Source organism: Leopardus geoffroyi, chromosome D1 (assembly GCF_018350155.1).
Source record: "Leopardus geoffroyi isolate Oge1 chromosome D1, O.geoffroyi_Oge1_pat1.0, whole genome shotgun sequence".
NCBI lineage: Eukaryota > Metazoa > Chordata > Mammalia > Carnivora > Felidae > Leopardus > Leopardus geoffroyi.
The window spans coordinates 87828462-87847080 of NC_059329.1; the positions used below are offsets into that span (position 1 = coordinate 87828462).

The 18619-nt window shown below is 43.2% G+C and overlaps 1 protein-coding gene across 2 annotated transcripts in view; it reads left to right on the forward strand.

Moving 5' to 3' along the window:
• KIAA1549L (KIAA1549 like) overlaps window positions 1–18619 on the forward strand; it is a 276580-nt gene that overhangs the window by 172323 nt on the left and 85638 nt on the right. For both annotated transcript variants that reach the window (XM_045484908.1, XM_045484909.1), the window contains exons 7-10: window positions 3695–3857; window positions 5398–5457; window positions 11844–11995; window positions 17055–17226. In XM_045484908.1, coding sequence (XP_045340864.1) covers window positions 3695–3857; window positions 5398–5457; window positions 11844–11995; window positions 17055–17226 — 547 coding nt within the window. The remainder of the gene's footprint in view (window positions 1–3694; window positions 3858–5397; window positions 5458–11843; window positions 11996–17054; window positions 17227–18619) is intronic.

Here is an 18619-nt window from a genome sequence, read left to right on the forward strand (position 1 = left end):
ACAATCTTTTCAGCCAATGGTATCGGGAGAACTGGACATCCACAAACAAAAGAATGAAGTTGGACCCTTATCTAACACCATATACAAAAATTAACTTAAGTGGATCAAAGACCTAAACATGAGAGCCAAAACTATAGGACTCTTAGAAGAAAACAGAGGAGAAACTTCATGGTATTGAATTTGGCAATGATTTCTTGGATATGACACCAAAAGTATGGGCAACAAAAGAAAAAGTAGTTAAATTGTACTTCAGAATTAAACACTTTTGGGGCATCTCGGTGGCTCAGTCAGTTAAGCTTCTGACATCGGCTCAGGTCATGATCTCACAGTTTGTGGGTTTGAGGCCCGTGTTGGGCTCTGTGCTGACAGCTCAGAGCCTGGAGCCTGCTTCAGACTCTGTGTCTCCTCTCTTTGCCCCTCCCCCACTCATACTCTGTCTCTCTCTGTCTTTCAAAAATAAACAAATGTTTAAAATTAAAAAAAAAACACTTTTGTAGATCAAAGGGCACAGTTGATCAAAAGGCAACCCACAGAATGGAAGACAATAATTGCAAATCATATATTGGATAAGGAGTAAATATCTAGAATATATAAAGAACTTCTACAACTCAAAAACATAAAAACAATGCGATAAAGAAGTGGGCAAACAGCTTGAATAGACATTTCTCCAAATAAGATACATAGATCAATAAGCACATGAAAAAATGTTCTACATGACTAATCATTAGGGAAATGAAAATCGAAACCACAATATACCACTTCACACCTATACGCTTCATACCTATTAGGGTGGCCATTTAGAAAAAAGAAAAGCGTCCCTGGGTGTCTCAGTAGGTTGAGAGTCCACTTTCAGCTCAGGTCATGATCTTGCGGTTCGTGAGTTGGAGCTCCGTGTTGGGCTCTGTGCTGATAGCTCGGAACCTGGAACCTGCTTTGGATTTTGTGTCTCCTTCTCTCTGCCTCTCTCTCTCTCTCTCTTAAAAATAAATAAACATTAAGAATTTTTTTAAAAGATAAAAAATGGCAAGTGTTGGTGAGAATATGGAGGAAGTGGAATCCTCGTGCAGTGCTGGTGAGCTTCTCAAACGGCATAGCTCTGTGGAAAATGGTATGGTGGTTCCTTAAAAACTTAAACATAGAATTACCATGTGATGCAGCAATTCTACTTCTGGGTATCTACCCAAAAGAAAGTGGGGACTTGAAGAGATATATGTATACCCATGTCCATAACATTATTCACAACAGGCAAAATGTGGTAGCAGCCCAAGTGTCAATCCACAGAAGAATGGACAAGAAATGTAGTATGTACATCCGATGGACTGTTATTCATCTTTTAAAAGGAAGGAATTGCTGACATATGCTACAACATGGACGAAGCTTGAGGACATTATGCTAAGTGAAATAAGCTAGTCACACCAGGACAAATACTATGTGATTCCTCTTATAAAAGGTGTTCAGTTTTGTCAAATGAATAGAGTAGAATGTTGGTTTTCAGGGGCTAAGGAGAGGAAGAAATGGAGAGTGTTTAATAGGTACAGAGTTTCAGTTTGGGAAGATGAAAAAGTTGTGGAGATGGATGGTGGTGATGGCCACACAACAGTGTGAATGTACTTAAGGCGCTGAACTGTACCCTTAAAGTGGTTAACATGATAACTTTATGTGTATTTTGCCACATTTTTTTTTAAAGTTATAACTTACTGGATCCAGTGTAGTTTCTGTAGAAGAAACTACAAGTTCTATAGGCATCTTTGGGATCCAGTGAGATTTAGTTTAGTTGAAAAGCAAAAAATAGAATGTTCACACTGGAGATAATGGTCAAAAAGTTATTTTCGTTATTATTCTTTTAGGTGCCAGTACAGTTGAGTCTTTTGAGTTGTTCAGAAAGAAGCACCTTTATTTTTGGTACCCTGGGAAGGTGGCATGAATACCTGTGGCTCAACCACAGTCCAAAGATACTTTCAGAAAAGAGAGAAAGAGTTGACCAGAAACGTTGATTGAGTGTATCATTAATCATGGGACTACAGGCTCTGTGTTAGAAAATTATATAGCAACTTCCAGGGGTGCCTGGGTGGCTCAGTCAGGTTGAGCATCCGACTTCAGCTTGGGTCATGATCTTGTGGTCCATGAGTTTGAGCCCCATGTCGGACTCTGTGCTGACGGCTCGGAGCCTGGAGCCTGCTTTGGATTCTGTGTCTCCCTCTCTCTCTGCTCCTCCCCTACTCTCAGTCTCTCTCTCTTTCTCTCTCTCTCTCTCTCAAAAATAAATAAACATTAAAAAAAATTTTTAAAGAAAATTATATAGCAACTTCCACTTATGGGAAAAGTGAGAAATAACAAGAAGGTATTCTTGACAGTCTTTTTAAAAATAATGTCTAAAAGGAAAGTTGCAGGGATATTTATGTCTGAACACACAAAGGTCTGGGAAAGACAGGATTATCAGTTGGCTCCCTTCAGGAAGAGAGGTCACACTCAGATAAAGGTAATTTGAAGAAAGTCTAATAAAAGGGTCTCTTTGCAGAAGCATGGGCAGGCTCTAGGAAAACCACTTATAGCCAAGGCTATAAGTATTGGGGCCTGATGGGGCAAGGGGAAAGAGCAGTTACAGGAGGCAGAGGCCAAAACTGCCCCCATAAGAGCCCCACTGTGGGAAAGGAGTCCCCGACATACCAGTTCTCTGACCCCACTCTCCTTCCAGTCTCTCACATCCTCCCGAGCTCCTTTTAGCTGAAGCCAGAGGGAAAGGAGCCCACTGAGGTGGTCCACAGTGTCTGCCTTTTGGGGCACTGAGCAAAATGTGGGTGGGTGGGTGGCAAGTGAATCCGGAAGGGGAGAGGGCACAGAACAGAACCCAGCACAGAACCCCACACTATCTCACCAAATTAAATAACTTCCTACTGCATCTGTTTTTCAAATCTCATCTGTGGGATATTTTTGTCCATACATTGACCCAGAAAACCGCATTTTCCAGTAATGAGAAAACGGACTTAGACAAAATTCAAGAAGAAAACCACACGATCTCATAGTAATATTTACATATTCCATATTGAATTAATAGGTCACAAGGAAATGTAATCACTCTCAAAAGAGGCTGTTTTATATTTCTGAATTCCTTTTGTCATCAGGTTTAATCACTGCCCGTTCGCTAGGGTGATGATCAGTTGTGTAGAAACTTCAAGGTTCCCCCCACATTTAACACAGGCTTTCTCTGAGCAGTTGAGGCCTCTTAGATTTAACATTTCCACGCTCTATTTTGTATTTTCAGAACCATAAACGTAACCTGAGACAATTTAGCCCCTGGAAGAGATACACATACCTGGTTAAAACCCGAAGTCAGACTATCTGGGTTAGAATCCTGGCTACATAACTTATTATCTATTATCTATGTGATCATGGGCACGTCTCATTCTGGGCCTCAGTTTGCTCCTCTGTAAAATGGAGCCATAGCTGGATACACTTCATGGGGTTGTGGTGAGAACCGAATGAGATCACGTGTCCTCAGCACAGTGTCTGGCACTCAGCCAGCAATCCATAAATGACGGGTATTTGTTATTCTTGTCTCTTCCTTGCTTTTCTTCACGTCCCTCTCATCTCTGCCCTCAACTTCCGCTTAAACTTCTCCTCCCAGGGCTTCCATGAAACAGACCTTCATCTTATTTGGCATGTCTCCCTCCCCTTTCCTCCTGTGTCGATTCAGATTGTGAGCACATCCAATGCCTCCCAGACAGTCACCTTGGTGTACGTGGTGGGCAATCGGAGCTCCTTCCTCAACGGCACAGTCGCCAGCAGCCTCCTCCGCCAGCTCTCAGCTGAGCTGGTTGGGTTCTACCTCACCTACCCGCCGCTCACCATTGCTGAACGTGAGTATGTTCACCCCTCACAGGGACACTGCCTTTTCCCTTCCTCTCAGGTCCCTTCCCCATTTAACAAATGTCTATTGTGCCAGGCACATACTAACTCTTTTATCGTGAAACAACTGAAATCGGTGATAAACGGGGATTGAATTGATAACAAGTGTATTGCACACTGAACAAAAGCATTGGTTAGGTGCCTTTACAGTTCACATATCTTATGTCATCGAATCCTCACAAAGCACCCTATAGTAGTACAGAATGTGCCCCACTTTGCAAAGGAGAAAACTGAAGTTCCAGGAGGTGTAACAAGATGCTCACTGTCACAGCTAATGAGACATGGAACCTAGGGCTTGAACCCAAACAGTCTGCCTTTGAGCTTACAGTAACTGCCCTGTGGGGCGTCTGTCCTTGTGGCCTTCTGGGTTGCTATGGTTTCCACCCATTTGTGCCATCAGCAAATGTTCCCGGGCCTTCAGCCCTTGCCCTGGCTATAGATAACATAATGCAACTCATTTGCAATCAGCATCGTGACTTTACTGGATGAAGTCCCCATAGTCAGTCTTGTAGCCTCCTCTTCCTCTAATGTTTCAGTTATATAATCCTCATTACCATGCAGAAGGCATAGACTCCAAAGACAGTGCAGCCTACATTTTGTACCCAAACACTTACTTGGTAGCCAAAGGAAGTCAAGATTTGTGCTCTTAAATGTAATTGTTAATACATTTCTCAAGGTCATTGTTCAAGTTTTTTTTTTTTTTTTAACTTTCTGTTTCCTTCTGTGGTTGCATTTGATACTGTAAATAAATGAAATTGTGTGTGTGGATGTACTAAGCACATAGTAGCCACTCAGAATTGTTTTGAGTGTTTAAATGGCAAGCTTTTGCGAATTTCCACATAGTAAGGAAAGATGACTCTGAATTTTGTGGAAAGGACAATGTCATGAAAGATGGCATTATGTCACATAGCAGCATGTGAAGAATTTATTTTCTTTCCTCTTGATATTCTGATAATAACAACAACTAAGATTTATTGAGCACTTACCATGTGCCAGGCTCTGCGCTAAACGCTTTACATGAATTAGCATTTATGGCCACCATACCTTCAAAAGAACCAGGACTATGTCACAAACATTTGGCTAATAATAAACTTAGTCCTTGACACTGGAAAAAATCCATTCAAGAGAGGATCATTCCTAAAAATATTAGTGATGGTTGGATAGTTTTTACAAAGAATGTTATAGTTAAGACAGGTTCTAGCTGTGAGTTTTGATAGTGAAGATGTTCCACTTAGGAAGGTTCTGATGAAAAAATCAGAAGAGCAGAAATTTACAAACCCTAAAAACCGCTTCATCTGAAAGTTAGCCCTTTACTAAGCATTTTACTTTTCAGAACAGCGAAATAGTTTTGGCCTGTAGATCCTGGAGTTCCTAAGAATGATAAAGCTGAATTTAGTTGTTTGATATTTTATTATGTATGTCCATTTTCCTAAGTAATATTTACATATAAAAACTGTGAAAGTAACTTGGTGTGTTTCTTATTTGTTTTAGCACTGGAATATCCCAACCTTGATATATCGGAAACAACCAGAGACTATTGGGTAATAACAGGTAATCTCTTATTTTACTCCCCCTTTCCTCTTATCAGGTTGCTGTGTGTTTTTTTAAACTACATGTCAAAAGAAGTCCCCAAAACAAAATAATAATATAATAATAATAATAATAATAATAATAACTGCATGCCATTCAGTGATAGAATCAGCATCTTTTCTTTGGTCCTGTCTTTTTTTTTTTTTTTTAATAGTTTTTAAAGTTTATTTTTATTTATTTTGAGAGACAGCAAGGGGGGAGGGGCTGAGACAGGGAGAGAGAGAGAATCCCAAGCAGGCTGTGCACTGCCAGCATAGAGCCTGACACGGTGCTCGATCTCACCAGCCATGAGATCACGACATGAGCCGAAGTCTAGAGTTGGGTGCTTAACCGACTGAGCCACCCAGGGGTCCCTCTTTGGCCCTGTCTTATAAGTCAAGGAGTTACTTCCATAGGGCCAGAAATGGGTAAAGTAAGCTAAGAAAAGATATCATATGAAGGTGAATTTTAGGTAACCATTCAAAACAGCAAATTGTAAAGTCCCATCCACTGCCTCCTCTTTGCAAAAAGTAGACAATCAGAAGGTATGACAGTAACCTGTGGATGTTTAGGGACTGTCCCTGGGAATGGTTGTTTATTTAAAGATGGTAGGCCTTTCTGCAGTGCCCTACAAAACCCCAGTGAAAGGCTGAGGAATGCTAGGCATGCATTTTTCTCTTTCCTCGGCACAAGCCCCACACCTACACTGATCCTGGTGGAACCCAGTCGTGTCCTGACAGTGAGGGCGAATGGAAGTAGAAGGGAGTTTGGGTGACATTTTCTTTTTTTCCTTGACATTTCCCAGCTGAGCTTTATGAAACAGCAAAAAACTTGTTTGTGTTTTTCCAAAGCCAGACAGTTACTCTGAAAATCTTACAGAAAGCAACGATTGGGAGCAAAGAGAGAAGACAGATATTTGTGGGAGAAAGTGACCAGCCCAGCTGTACATGGAGTGGGGAGGGGAAGGGGAAGGTATTAGCTTGGTAGGGACACCATAGCAAAGTACCACAGACTTTTGGGGCTTCAGCAGCAGGAATTTATTTTCTCATAATTCCAGAGGCTGGAAGCCTGACATCGGAGTGTCACCAGGCTTGGTTTCTTCTGAGGCCTCTCTCCTTGGCTTGTAGATGGCCATCTTTACTTGGCATCTTCCCTCTGTGTGTGTCTGTGTCCTAAGCTCCTCTTCTTCTTCTTTTTTTTTTTTTTAAAGTTTATTTATTTATTTATTTTGAGAGAGAGAGAGCGAGAGCACAAGAGTATAGGTTGAGGAAGGGCAGGGAGAGGGAGAGAGAGAGAATTTCAAGCAGACTCCCTACCTCCAGCACAGAGCCCAATGTGGGGCTCCAACCTGTGAACCATGAGATCGTGACCTGAGCCAAAACCAAGAGTCAGATGCTCAACTGACTGAGCCACCCAGGCGCCCCCGAAACTCCTCTTCTTATAAGGACACCCATCATACTGGATGAGGGCGCACCCATATGACCTAATTTTACCTTACTCACCTCTTTAAGGGCCTCATCTCCAAATACAATCCCATTCTGAGGTACTGGGGGTTAAGACTTCAACATATGAACTTTGGGAGGACATAATTCAGCCCCTAACACAGAGAGAGGAAGATCCTACAATTTGTGGAAGTTGTGCCTAGGCAAGCCAGTCTGAAACCTCCCTCCCTTCTCCCCTGCCCTATTCCCTCCCTCACCTGCTGTCCCAAACCAGCAGTAGACAGGTTGCTGCCTAGAATCCTGACAAAGGAGCACACTGCCCTGCTCAATGAGGCCCACTCCAGACCTCTCCGAAATGGCAGAAAATCACATCGCTTTCTCCCTGGTAGAGCCATGGATATGCAGACATTATTTTACCTGCTAAGAAGACAAACTGAAGAAATCTGTTATTTAAAAATTTTTATTTATTTTGAGAAAGACAGAGACAGCATGGGGGGGGGGGTAGTTAGAGAAGGAGAGAGAGAATCCCAAGCAGGCTCCACGCTGCCAGCACAGAACCAGACGTGAGGCTCGAACACACGAAGCTGTGAGATCATGACCTGAGCTGAAACCAGGAGTCAGGTGCTTGGGGTGCCTGGGTGGCTCAGTCGGTGGAGCATCCTACTTCGGCTCAGGTCATGATCTCGCAGTTTGTGAGTTCGAACCCTGCGTCGGGCTCTGTGCTGACAGCTCAGAGCCTGGAGCCTGCTTAGGATTCTGTGTCTCCTCCTCTCTCTGCCCCTCCCCTGCTCATGCTCTGTCTCTCTGTGTCTCAATAATAAATAAAAAAACATTTTAAAAAATTAAAAAAAAAAAGTCAGGTGCTTAACCGACTGAACCACCCAGGTGTCCCAAGAAATCTGTTTTAAAAGAATAAAAATGGAGTTTGTACACGAGAGGGAGATGATATTAACCCAGCAGTGCCATTTTGAACCAGCAGGTTATGAAACACTTCCAGAAGCATGTTTACTCCAGCAGGAATGCTGCTCTTTACCTTGCAGACATCTCTCCTAGTAACTGTAAGCTTTATGCTAAATGGTAACATATCTGCCCTTAAACACCAGCTGCCCTGGACAGCTTCCTGTCTCGCCCTTTCCTTATGTACCCGGATCCTGCCCTGACTCTGTCTGAGTGGCATAACCTTCACAAAACCATCCTGGGACTTCACCTCTTGCCCGCTCAGCTGTGTAACCCTCATTTATTTATGTTGTTGCTGTTGCTGTTGCTGCTGCTAATCGGAATACACAGTGGCCTCTGTCACTGTGTTTGGGGCTGGTTGGCCCAGTTAGTGCCCATGGGAGGGGAGAGAACCAGCTTCAGGATGGCCCTCCTTCCTTCCCACCAGCTCCCACCAGCCTTTGACCATCATTTATGGGAACTAGGATGAAGATAGCTTTGTTCATCGTGCTCCGAGGCACATCCCCTTGAATAACCACTCTGCCCTTTGCTCCCAGATGTCCGTCAAGGGTACTGCATCTTCTTTCCTCATTTGCAGCAGATCAGAGGATGGGGAACAACTTTCCTTTCCATAGTTGGTATTATAAAACCCTGACATGTTTCCATCTGCTTCCCCACTAAATTTATATTAAATCTGTTTTTACACGCTGTTCACTTCTCCTTTCCCTGAGCACAGGTCCCTTGTGGCTCTGTTAGGGTGATTCCTGAAGCGCCTCTGTCGTCCGTGGATCTTGTGGCCAGGATTGTGTATATGAGGCAGGACAGAGATGCACAGACTTCATATTGCTGCCTCACAGGGGTCAGAGCCCATCTTAGGTTTATCCACTTGTCTCTGTGGAACCCACTAGTCAAAATATCCCAGACCCAGAAGGCTTATGATTTCTTCTGGTCTTAGCCCAGCTGCTGCTAACCATAGCATGTCCTTGAGCACGTCACTCAGGCCCTGTGGGCGTCTCACTCTCACCTGTGGAATGAGGGGAAGATAGGAGCTGAGCTGTCTGGTTCTTTTGGCTCTGAATGTATGGGATTCAGTTACACATAAAACAATTCAATATAGGAAGCTGAATCAGGCCGACCTGATTGCTGGAATTTTAGAGCCTGGTGCAGTTGTAAATAAAGAAGGATTAAGAGACCAGTGATGTAACAGTCCCCGAATCTTCTGGACCAGCTCCTTTGAACACAGCTGGGGACTTGCTCGCCTCCCCTGAGCTGAGTCAGTGGTGGCTAAGGGTGAGTGGCCAGGGCCCTGGCCTGGTGTGATGGGTTGCTGTCCTCGTGGGCACGTGTGCCAGGGTCCAAGACCCCCTACTGCTTCTGGGTCACTGTGGGAGATGTGGTCTCACGCCCCTTTCCAGGCCCTTCGGGCAGGTGAAGAAAACTGAGAGCCTGGGGCCTGCCATAGTTCTCAGGGGGAAGGAAAGGAGCCGCAGTTCTGGAACATAGTTATGTCTTCCTCTGGGAAGGATGTGTCTAGCAAGAAAGGGGCACATTTGAGCAACAACAACAGCCAGCATTTATGGGCCTCCTCTCTCGTACCTTTTAGCACGCCCCTCGAAGCACGTCTCTTCGAAAGTGTTGTTCCCCATAATGACACAATCAGGAGTAGATTATGATCCCTGTGTATTCAGATGAGGAACAAGGGTCCAGAGGAACTAAGGGACTTGCCCAAGAGCACTCAGTAAGGGGGCGCCAGGATGCAAACCCGGACCCCCCCTTTCAACCCCCAATTCTTCAACAGCTGCCAGGGAGGGACACATTCTCTTTGCAAACAGAGCAGTGAGGCACATGGGAACTGTCCAGTTGTGGGTTCCATGTAACTCTTTGGGAGGTTCCCACAGCCACCTGCAGTGCCCTGAAGATTGTGGTTTGTTTTTATTCTCCCTCAATTAAAAAAAATTGGGGTAAAATAAACATAACATGCAATGTACTATTTTCACCATTTTTAAGTGCACAATTCAGTGGTATTAAGTACGTTCACAGTGTTGTTGTAGCCATCACCACTATCTATTTCTGGAGCTTTTTCATCACCTGGAGGCTTTGACCATCCCTTTCTTTGATGTCTGTCCTTGCATCATCACTGGGCTTCCCTTAAAGTAATCCGTGATGATGCCCTTTGACTGTCCTGCGTGCCCACTCTTACCCTTGTCTGGTAGTCAGGAGAGGCCAACTTAGAAGTAGTTTTTCAACAGTGGTTTTATAATTTTACTAGAGGAGCATCTTTGAAGCAGTAAGAACGAGGGTTCTGCTATCTGGGGCCAGGAGGTAGGCGGCCCTTCCTCAGCCTGACAGCTCGTCAGGAGGGATTCCAAGGGGCCTCTTGGGGACCCGCCACAGAAGGAGCAGTGCAGGCGTGTTTTATCTTTGCAGGAATTCTGCTGACAGATGAGCTGAGAGTCCCTCACAAGGGCTCTGGAAAGAGAGCTGCTTTATACCCTCCGTAGGGATTATTTAGCATTTGTGGCTTCAAAGAAGTAATTTCTGAGACTCAGCTGTGGGTTTTATGTTTCTCTTGATCGGTTTCAACATCATTCTCTGTATCGTGTTGTCATCAGTCACTTGTTCTGGCCCCATACAGAATGTACTCATAACAACAGCTCATTCTTTATATTCAGACTATTTCCATATCCCTGTAGATGGGTGGTCTTAATGGCCCTTGGCTGGACTATGGTAGTACAAACTCTGTTACATGAAAAGTCGTGTATTACATTGCCAGCCCATGATAAGTTTTCATCTCTTTGAAAAGATGAGAAGTTTTTTAAACATTTTTGATTTCAGGGGTGACTGTGTTTGGAGGCAGTATTTGCGTGTTTGGGGTTAAGTGTGTTTCCCAAGGGACTTGGAAGAAGGACTGGGCTTTCTTCGGGGGGAGAGGGTCAAAGGAAGTTGTTCCCGTGGTAGGTGACTGTTTCAGGCCCAGGATGGCCCTGGTGTTCCTTGTGGTCCTCCTCCTTGCAGTAGCCTGGAATTCTATCATTAATGCCTCAGCTACCCAGATAGCCCTGGGTATAGATGAAAGAGCAGTGGAGGAAGGATGGAAAGAGGGGCTTCATTTCCCTTCTACGCACCAGGCGCCGTAATAAGCTGTTTTATACATCTTGTCTCATTTCAACCTTACAGCCCATAAGGATAGATGTGCTGTGATATCGACTTTCTTACTCCCTTTTTGCAGAGAAGGACTTGGACTCAGAAAGGGCCAGACGCTTGCCGGAAGTCCAACTGGCAAGCACCAGCACAGAAACAGAACCCACTCTTTTTATTACACGGTTCCGCTCTCGAATGGGATGGTACCTGAGAGGCCCTGGGCCACTTTAGAGGTGGGTCCCAAAAGGACCCCATAGAGGAGAGAGAGACAAGGACACTGAACAGGGTGGCTTTTCTATGTATAAGGGGCTGGGTTGCAGGATGGAGCTCAGCTTCCCTATCAAAGCTGCTGAGAAGGGAAAATATAATAAAGATAGCCCTGAGCCAGGGCTTCTGAGTGGGAACCAGTAAAAAAAAAAAAAAAAAAAAAAAAAAAGCCAATTAGTCATACCTGCAGCTATGCTGTATTCCCATATGGTCTCTAACAACACATAACATCTTAATTGAGGTTTGGATTAAATGCAGCAGCATTAAACATGTCACAGCTTGTGGAGGAGAGAGCCCAGGCATTGGAGTTACATAAGCATGGGTCTGAACCCTGACTTTGCTTGTTACTAGCTGTGTGCCCTTAGGCAAGTCATATAACCTTTCAGCATCTATAACATGTGGACAGTGATCCCTAACTCCTGGGGATCTTGTGAAGGTAGACTGAGGTAAGGAAGGCCAAGTCCTAACATGAGATAGGGCCCATGGCCCTTAGTGGCTGGTGCAGGGGCGGTGGTGGTTGTGGTTTCTTGATCCACGGGGAGCCTGTCCCCTGAGCAGCCCCTCTGCCTTCTGCATCCACAGTGCTACAGGGCGTGGACAATTCGCTGGTGGGCCTGCACAACCAGAGCTTCGCCCGGGTCATGGAGCAGCGCCTGGCCCAGCTATTCATGATGTCCCAGCAGCAAGGCCGACGGTTTAAACGGGCCACTACCTTGGGAAGCTACACCGTGCAGGTGGGTGTGTATGTGTACTAAACCACTGGGGTCTTATAATAAATGTACGGGAGTGTGCTGAGACTCAGTAAACCATGCTGTGTGCAGACAAGTGCCTGCCCTACACACTGACTAAGCCACGTAATCAACACTACTCTTAGGTTTTGGGGGTTCATGGTCCTAAGCATCAAAGCCGTGGAGGAGGGTGAGAGTTAGCTACTCTCCTGTATTACTGCTAGACTGTAAGGTTTCAGAACAAATTCTGCACACGTGCACATATTTATTAGACAAAAGTGATTAGTAAGCAAGCATAGACTTTCTACTCCCCAACCTGTTCTGGAGACTAGATGGAGTCCCAGAGCTCGGGACCTTCAGATCTCTTGCCACAACTCCTATGGATGGCAGATGCACCAATCAATATTCCAGCTGCAGGAGTCTGTTATCCTTCTTTAGTCAGTCTCAACAAACAGAGCCCTCCATGTTTATAATGGTCAGGTGACCACACGGGGATTCAGGCGAGAGAGCTGTAGCAGACACTATTGATGCATTGCCCAAATCCCCTTCCCATTTCTACTGAATGCTACTGGGCTTCCAACAGCCACTGCTGAACCTTTATTGAAGGGCCATTCTTGAGATGCCAGAACCCACTTTGTCGATGCCATGGCTGGCTGGAAGTGCCTGGGAATTAACTAGCGGTGGGGGTGTGAATACAGCAACTCTCTTGCTTTGTGGCTATGAGAATTCTGAAATGTATGTTTTCAGTAATTGCCAGATATTTCCCATAGAATTAAGCTTTTTTAGCTGCCCACAGTGGTAACTAGATTAATAATGTACCTCTCGCTATTTCCCTTCCACCCCCTGAATCACCTCTTCACCCTCCCGTCAGTTCCATGCACCTCCCAAATAATCCACCTACAGGGATTCAGCTCTTCTCAGTCTGCTTCAGGGGGAACTCTACAGACACAATGACCATCCCCAAGGTTAGAGGCTCCAAGCTTCTTTCCTGATTCTTTATTCAATTCGAGCAAGAGTGGGAACCATCTCTAGCATTCTAGCCAATCCTGTATCTTGAATACCACTAATTTCACCAAAACTGGGAACCCATTGCTAACATTTGTTATGCTAATTAACAAAGCTCTGTTGAGCAAGATGTCAAAGTATAGAAGCACTCCTGGTGGCTGCCTCCGGAGTGTGGGCTTCCTAATTGGAATTGAGCAAACTGCCCCTAGAGTGTGAACTCGTGATTGGCAATTGCCACATCTAGGGTGTAACTTAATGCAAACACACATGCTTGATATTACCATGTCTAAGAGAGGAAGCGTTTTATAGAAAATTATAGGCATTACTCCAATCTGTCTGCAGATTGTGTCCTCGGGAGTTTGAAAGTACAAACAACTCATTTTCTGGACCACACTTCCTTGCCTGAGACAAGCATCATCCCTTGAGGGAGATTCTAGGTCCTCCATTCACAGTTGGTGAATTTGGCCCCTTGTCCTCTTAGATGCTGCTTTCATTCTAAGTCTTTGTGGTCTGTGACAGCCTGTGACCAGGTAAAGTGATGGTTTATTTCTTGTGCCAGGTTTATGGTTTACCCTCTCTAGGGTCCATGTGAGCCCTATAATTCACACTTCTCCAAATAAGAGAAAGGAAGTCGTTGGGACTCAGACAGTGAAATGGGATTTGCCTCAGCTGAAGGGAGAGAAAGAACGACCATATAATCCTGGTGTTTTTTGTAAACCTAAGAAACCTAATCCATTCTACACGTATAAAACAGCCCACCAAGATATTCTCTCCTCGTTTCTTCTGTGTAGTTAATGTGATTGGCTCCATAGCTGCCTGGGAAGTCTGAGTGAAGTGAGTAGGGATTTATTTCTGCAAATCCTAATTTATAGAGGTGGTAACATAACCCTTGGAGGAATCTTCGTAAGAAGAATTGAAATTGCAATTGAGTGAAGGTATTAAAATTTTGAATGCGCATTCACCTTCTACCTGGTTGTACTAACACTGTCCTTACCTCCTCTCCTTTGAGGGACAGGAACGCCGTGGCCAAGTTTCCCAAATAAAATTTGCTCTTACATAGCTTACATCATCCTTCCACCCAGAGGCCTTTCTTCTGGGCTCAAATAATTTTAAAAGATGAGCCACCTTCATGAAGATGGAAACTTGTATGTCTGGAATTTAAAGATGTTCCTCTAGTGAATGTATCTGAAAAATTGAGTCTGAAGAAGAAATACATATGACCAATAAACAATTTTTAATGTTTAACTCCACTTGTCATCAAAATAATGCAAGTTTTAACTACCACAAGATATCGTTTTCACCTACCAAAGATTTATGATGGTACTATCCAGGGTTGGTGAGCATGAAGTGAAATGGGTACTTTCAAACACCGTAAGTGGGTATGATCTTTGTGGAGAACCAGTGAGCAATTTAGACAAGTACCTCTTGGATGATCACAAACTTACTCCTGGAAATATGTTTTGAGGAGAATAGAGGTGAACACAAAGACCAGAAAGTGAGAGCAGTGTCTTTCAGAGAGCGTCCAGAAAAATGGTCCTATGAGGTGCCTTGGGGCAAAGAGGCTCTGTGGCCATATCAGTTTGGCAAGGATTCATCCTATAGCCCCTTCTTGAAGATTCCCAAGGCCTGTTGGCATACCAAAGCCTCTAAAAAGACCTGTAGTAAAGAAATTCCTTAATTTTGGCCAACATACTAGTTTGGAAATTTAAATGCTGATAAGACCCTTGTTTTTAGTAATATATTTCTCCGACATTTTATTATGAACATTTTTAAGCCCACAGAAAGAAGTTTTATAGTGAACACCAGCAAATTCACCATCTAGGTTCTAAAATTAACAGTGTGCTATGTTACTGTTTTATATTTGGTAACATATTCATTTCCATAGCACAGATCAGTTTGGTCTGTTCTAGAGCTTCATATAAATGGAAGTATATTCTCTTTTGTATAAAGCTTTTTTGACTCCATGTAGTGTTTTTTGGGTTCATCACGTTGTGTTATGCAGGAGCTTATTCCTTTTTATTGCTGAATAATATTCCCTTGTATGAATAGACTACAGTTTATTTAACCACTCTTCTGTTGATGGACACCCAGACTTTTTCCAGTTTTCAGCTACTTTAAACAAAGCTGCTATGCCCATTCTTCTACAAACCTTTCTGTAGCCATATATTTTCATTTCTCTTGAGTATGTGGGAGTGGAGTTGCTGGTTCATAGCGTTGGTGTATGTTAGCTCTGTGACAAACTGCTAGACCTTTTCCCAAAGTTTACCATTTTACACTCCCACCATCCAGATGTAGAGTTCCAGTTACTCCACACCCTCATCAACACTTGGTATTGTCAGCCCTTATTTCAGTCATTCTGCTGGGTGATAGCAGTGCCTTTTTTCTCCATTGAGCATTTTGTATATGCTTATTGGCTATTCAGATAGTATCTGGTCAGATTTTTTTAAACCCATTTTTTATTGGGCTGTAGTAATACCTATTTTTAATTGTTATGTATAGCATACGTACAAAGGAGTATAAAGACATGTAGACTTCAAAGAACACCAATAAAAAGAAATCACAACCCAAAGGAAATTACCCTTACCTTACCCCAGAAGCCTTTTATGTGTCTTCTCTGATTATACCTACTCCCTTCCTTTCTATCAGAGTTGAGTGTGCTTCTGAATTTTGTTTTAAGTCATGCCTAAATTTTCTGTATAGATTTTACCATCCATGTGTGTATGTATCCCTAAAGAGTACATCATTTGGTTTTGCCTGTTTTTGAATTTTATATTCAGTGATTTGTTTCTTATCAGGCTTTTTTATTCACCCATATTGATACAAATAGACATAGTTTATTTATACTACTCTATAATATTTCATTGTGTGACTATACCATTAACTCATTAATCCATCCTACTGTTAGTGACTTTTGAATTTTCAGAGTTTTTGCTCTTGCGACCAATATTTCTGTAAACATTTCTGCCATACCTTTTAGTATCCTATAAAGCTCATAATCTGTAATATACACTTTGGAAAATACTATACTATAATGTTTATCAGTTGTTAATTATAGTAGTGAAAACTTGATAACAAAGTAACCATTCAAAAATGAAGTGTTTGTTGAGTTTATGAGGCATGCATAGGACAGAACATTATGTATAAAAATTTATGTTTTGTGTATTTATAATAACAATCAATTAGCTACAGTACTGAAAAATGAATAACAATTTGTTTAACAATAAGTGATTTGCTAAATAAGTTTATGAGGTGTGCATCAGAATGCTGTGTAGAAATTACCATTTATGCTTTTGTTATATTTAAGGTCATTTAAGGATGTAAGTAAAAATAGCAGTGTATGATTCTAGATAGAGAGTGTGATAAATAGCTTTGTAAAATACTAAATAAAAGGTTTGTGTGGAAAACCAGCAATGAACAGAAGCAAATGCTCCACGATAATAGTAATTAGCTTGTGGTAGAGGGATTGGAAATTGTTTTTATTTTATTTCATTTCTTGATGGCTTTCTGTATTCTCACACTTTCTGTAGTGAATATGTATAACTTGTCCAGGGAGAAAAAGCAACAAAGGTTATTTTAGAAAAAAGAACTTTGAGTCTCCAAGTACTGCTTTTATCAGAGATCTTTTGAATTGCAGACATATAAGTTCATTTTTTTTTCCCTCTCTGGCAATTGCAGGAGTTTGAAATTAGAAATCTTGTTTGAGAATAACCTAACATGCCCTGAATTAATGTGCAGGCCTATTTTCAAATGAGGCCAGAGTTCTCTGGAGGCTGGAAGACATCACCATTTCAGCGTTTCTTCTCCAGTCTCAAGCTGTTCTTTCCAGATGTTCATATTTTCAGAACCTTTTTCTCCTCCCTGTCTCCCTTTCCAGCAATAGCAGCGCTTCTTGGGATGCTGGTGATGGGGAGGTACACAAAGGTTGAGCTCTAAAAAATACGTTGTGGGTCCAATTAGGCACCGAAGGCTTCAGCAATCAGGAGAGAGCCTGCTGATCGCCCAGGTGATTGCAGGGTCGGTACAAGATGCCCTGTAAACATGGCCTCTCTTTTTCTGAAAGATGGTAAAGATGCAACGGGTGCCGGGACCCAAGGACCCGGCGGAGCTGACTTACTACACCCTGTACAACGGGAAGCCATTGCTGGGGACCGCAGCTGCCAAGATCCTGAGCACCATTGACTCCCAAAGGATGGCCTTGACCCTGCATCATGTTGTCCTTCTGCAAGCTGACCGTAAGGGGATAGTCTTTCCATTCATTATTTTTTAATGCCATTAAATGTTTCCTGCAAATTAAAGTGATTCCCCAAACTCACGTTAATGGACCCAGAACTAAACATATTTCGTGTTCTAGAAGGTTCTTAAATCAGTCAGCTATTTCCTGTGTTGTTTGAAGCAGTAGGTTTTGGGTAAGGGATATGTTTTGGATGCTAGGATGATGATAATGATATTGCTTTGTCCCTAGTCCTACCCACTCTTCCTCCTCACCATAGTCCTGTGCACAGCTAGAAAAATCACCATGGCTGAGATTATATTGTCTTCTGGGGAATTAAAGATAATTTGATTCAATAAGCATTTATAGAGTCCTGCATGAACTGTTCTCGGTGCTGGCGGACATACAGAGGTGGTTAGACCTGGTCACTGCCTTTAAGGAGCAGAGAAGGAATTAATGAGGATATAAAGGAGCAGAAAGCGGGTAAGTGCAGTGAGGAGGCAGAATGATCCAGTGCTCAGCAGAGGGACAGTTTGCTCTGAAGGGCCATCAAGAAAGAAAGAACAGAGAAAAGGTATTACAAACAATAGTTGCCTCCTCTGTGGCAGGTACTATGCTTGTTGCGTTACATGGATTTTCTCACTTTCTCCTCTCTTTGGAGCATCTTTATTCAGCTCCAAATTCCAGATGAGGAAACCTAGGCTCAGGAAAGTTAACTAACTTGCTCAATATCACAGAACTGGTACTTGGATCACCAGGATTTGAATCTGGATCTATCTGACTTCAAGTATGTGTTCTCAACTGTATCACATGCTAAGATTTCAGCAGGAGGAGAGGAAAGGTATATATTCCAGAAAGAGGGAGAAACACGAGAAAAGGAAGGGAGGCAAAAAGTGCCAGACATGCTTGAAAAACAAGGGGTTTGAGTTGCCTGGAGAGCAGACACGTGAGGAAGAGTTGATAAGCTCAGAAAGGGTTTTGCTTGGGAGACTGGGGCCTTGGATGGTGGGAGAAGTAGATCATACATAATACAGTAGGCTGTGGGGAGCTACTGAAGACTTCTATATGTGGGAGTAGTGTCATTAGAACTACCCAGTATTTAGGGAGGATAACCTGTCAGCAGTGTCCAGGATAAGAGCAGCAGGACTAGTGAGGAAGCTCTGCTGTGGCCCCGGCGTTGGGGACCCAAACGAGGTCTGTAAAGAAAATGAGGATGGGGGCGGTGATGAAGATAAGAGATCATGTGGTAGACATTTTAGATTTGGTAGCCTGTTGAGCATCAGGGGATGGAAGGTCATCTCCCATTGATTTCCTAGTTGGTGTCCATGCTCCTTAAGAACCTGATGCCTGGTTCATGGTTTGCCTCTTCTGCTCATCTCTTGCCTTCCATCTGTGGTGAGTGTGGCTTCCACGTT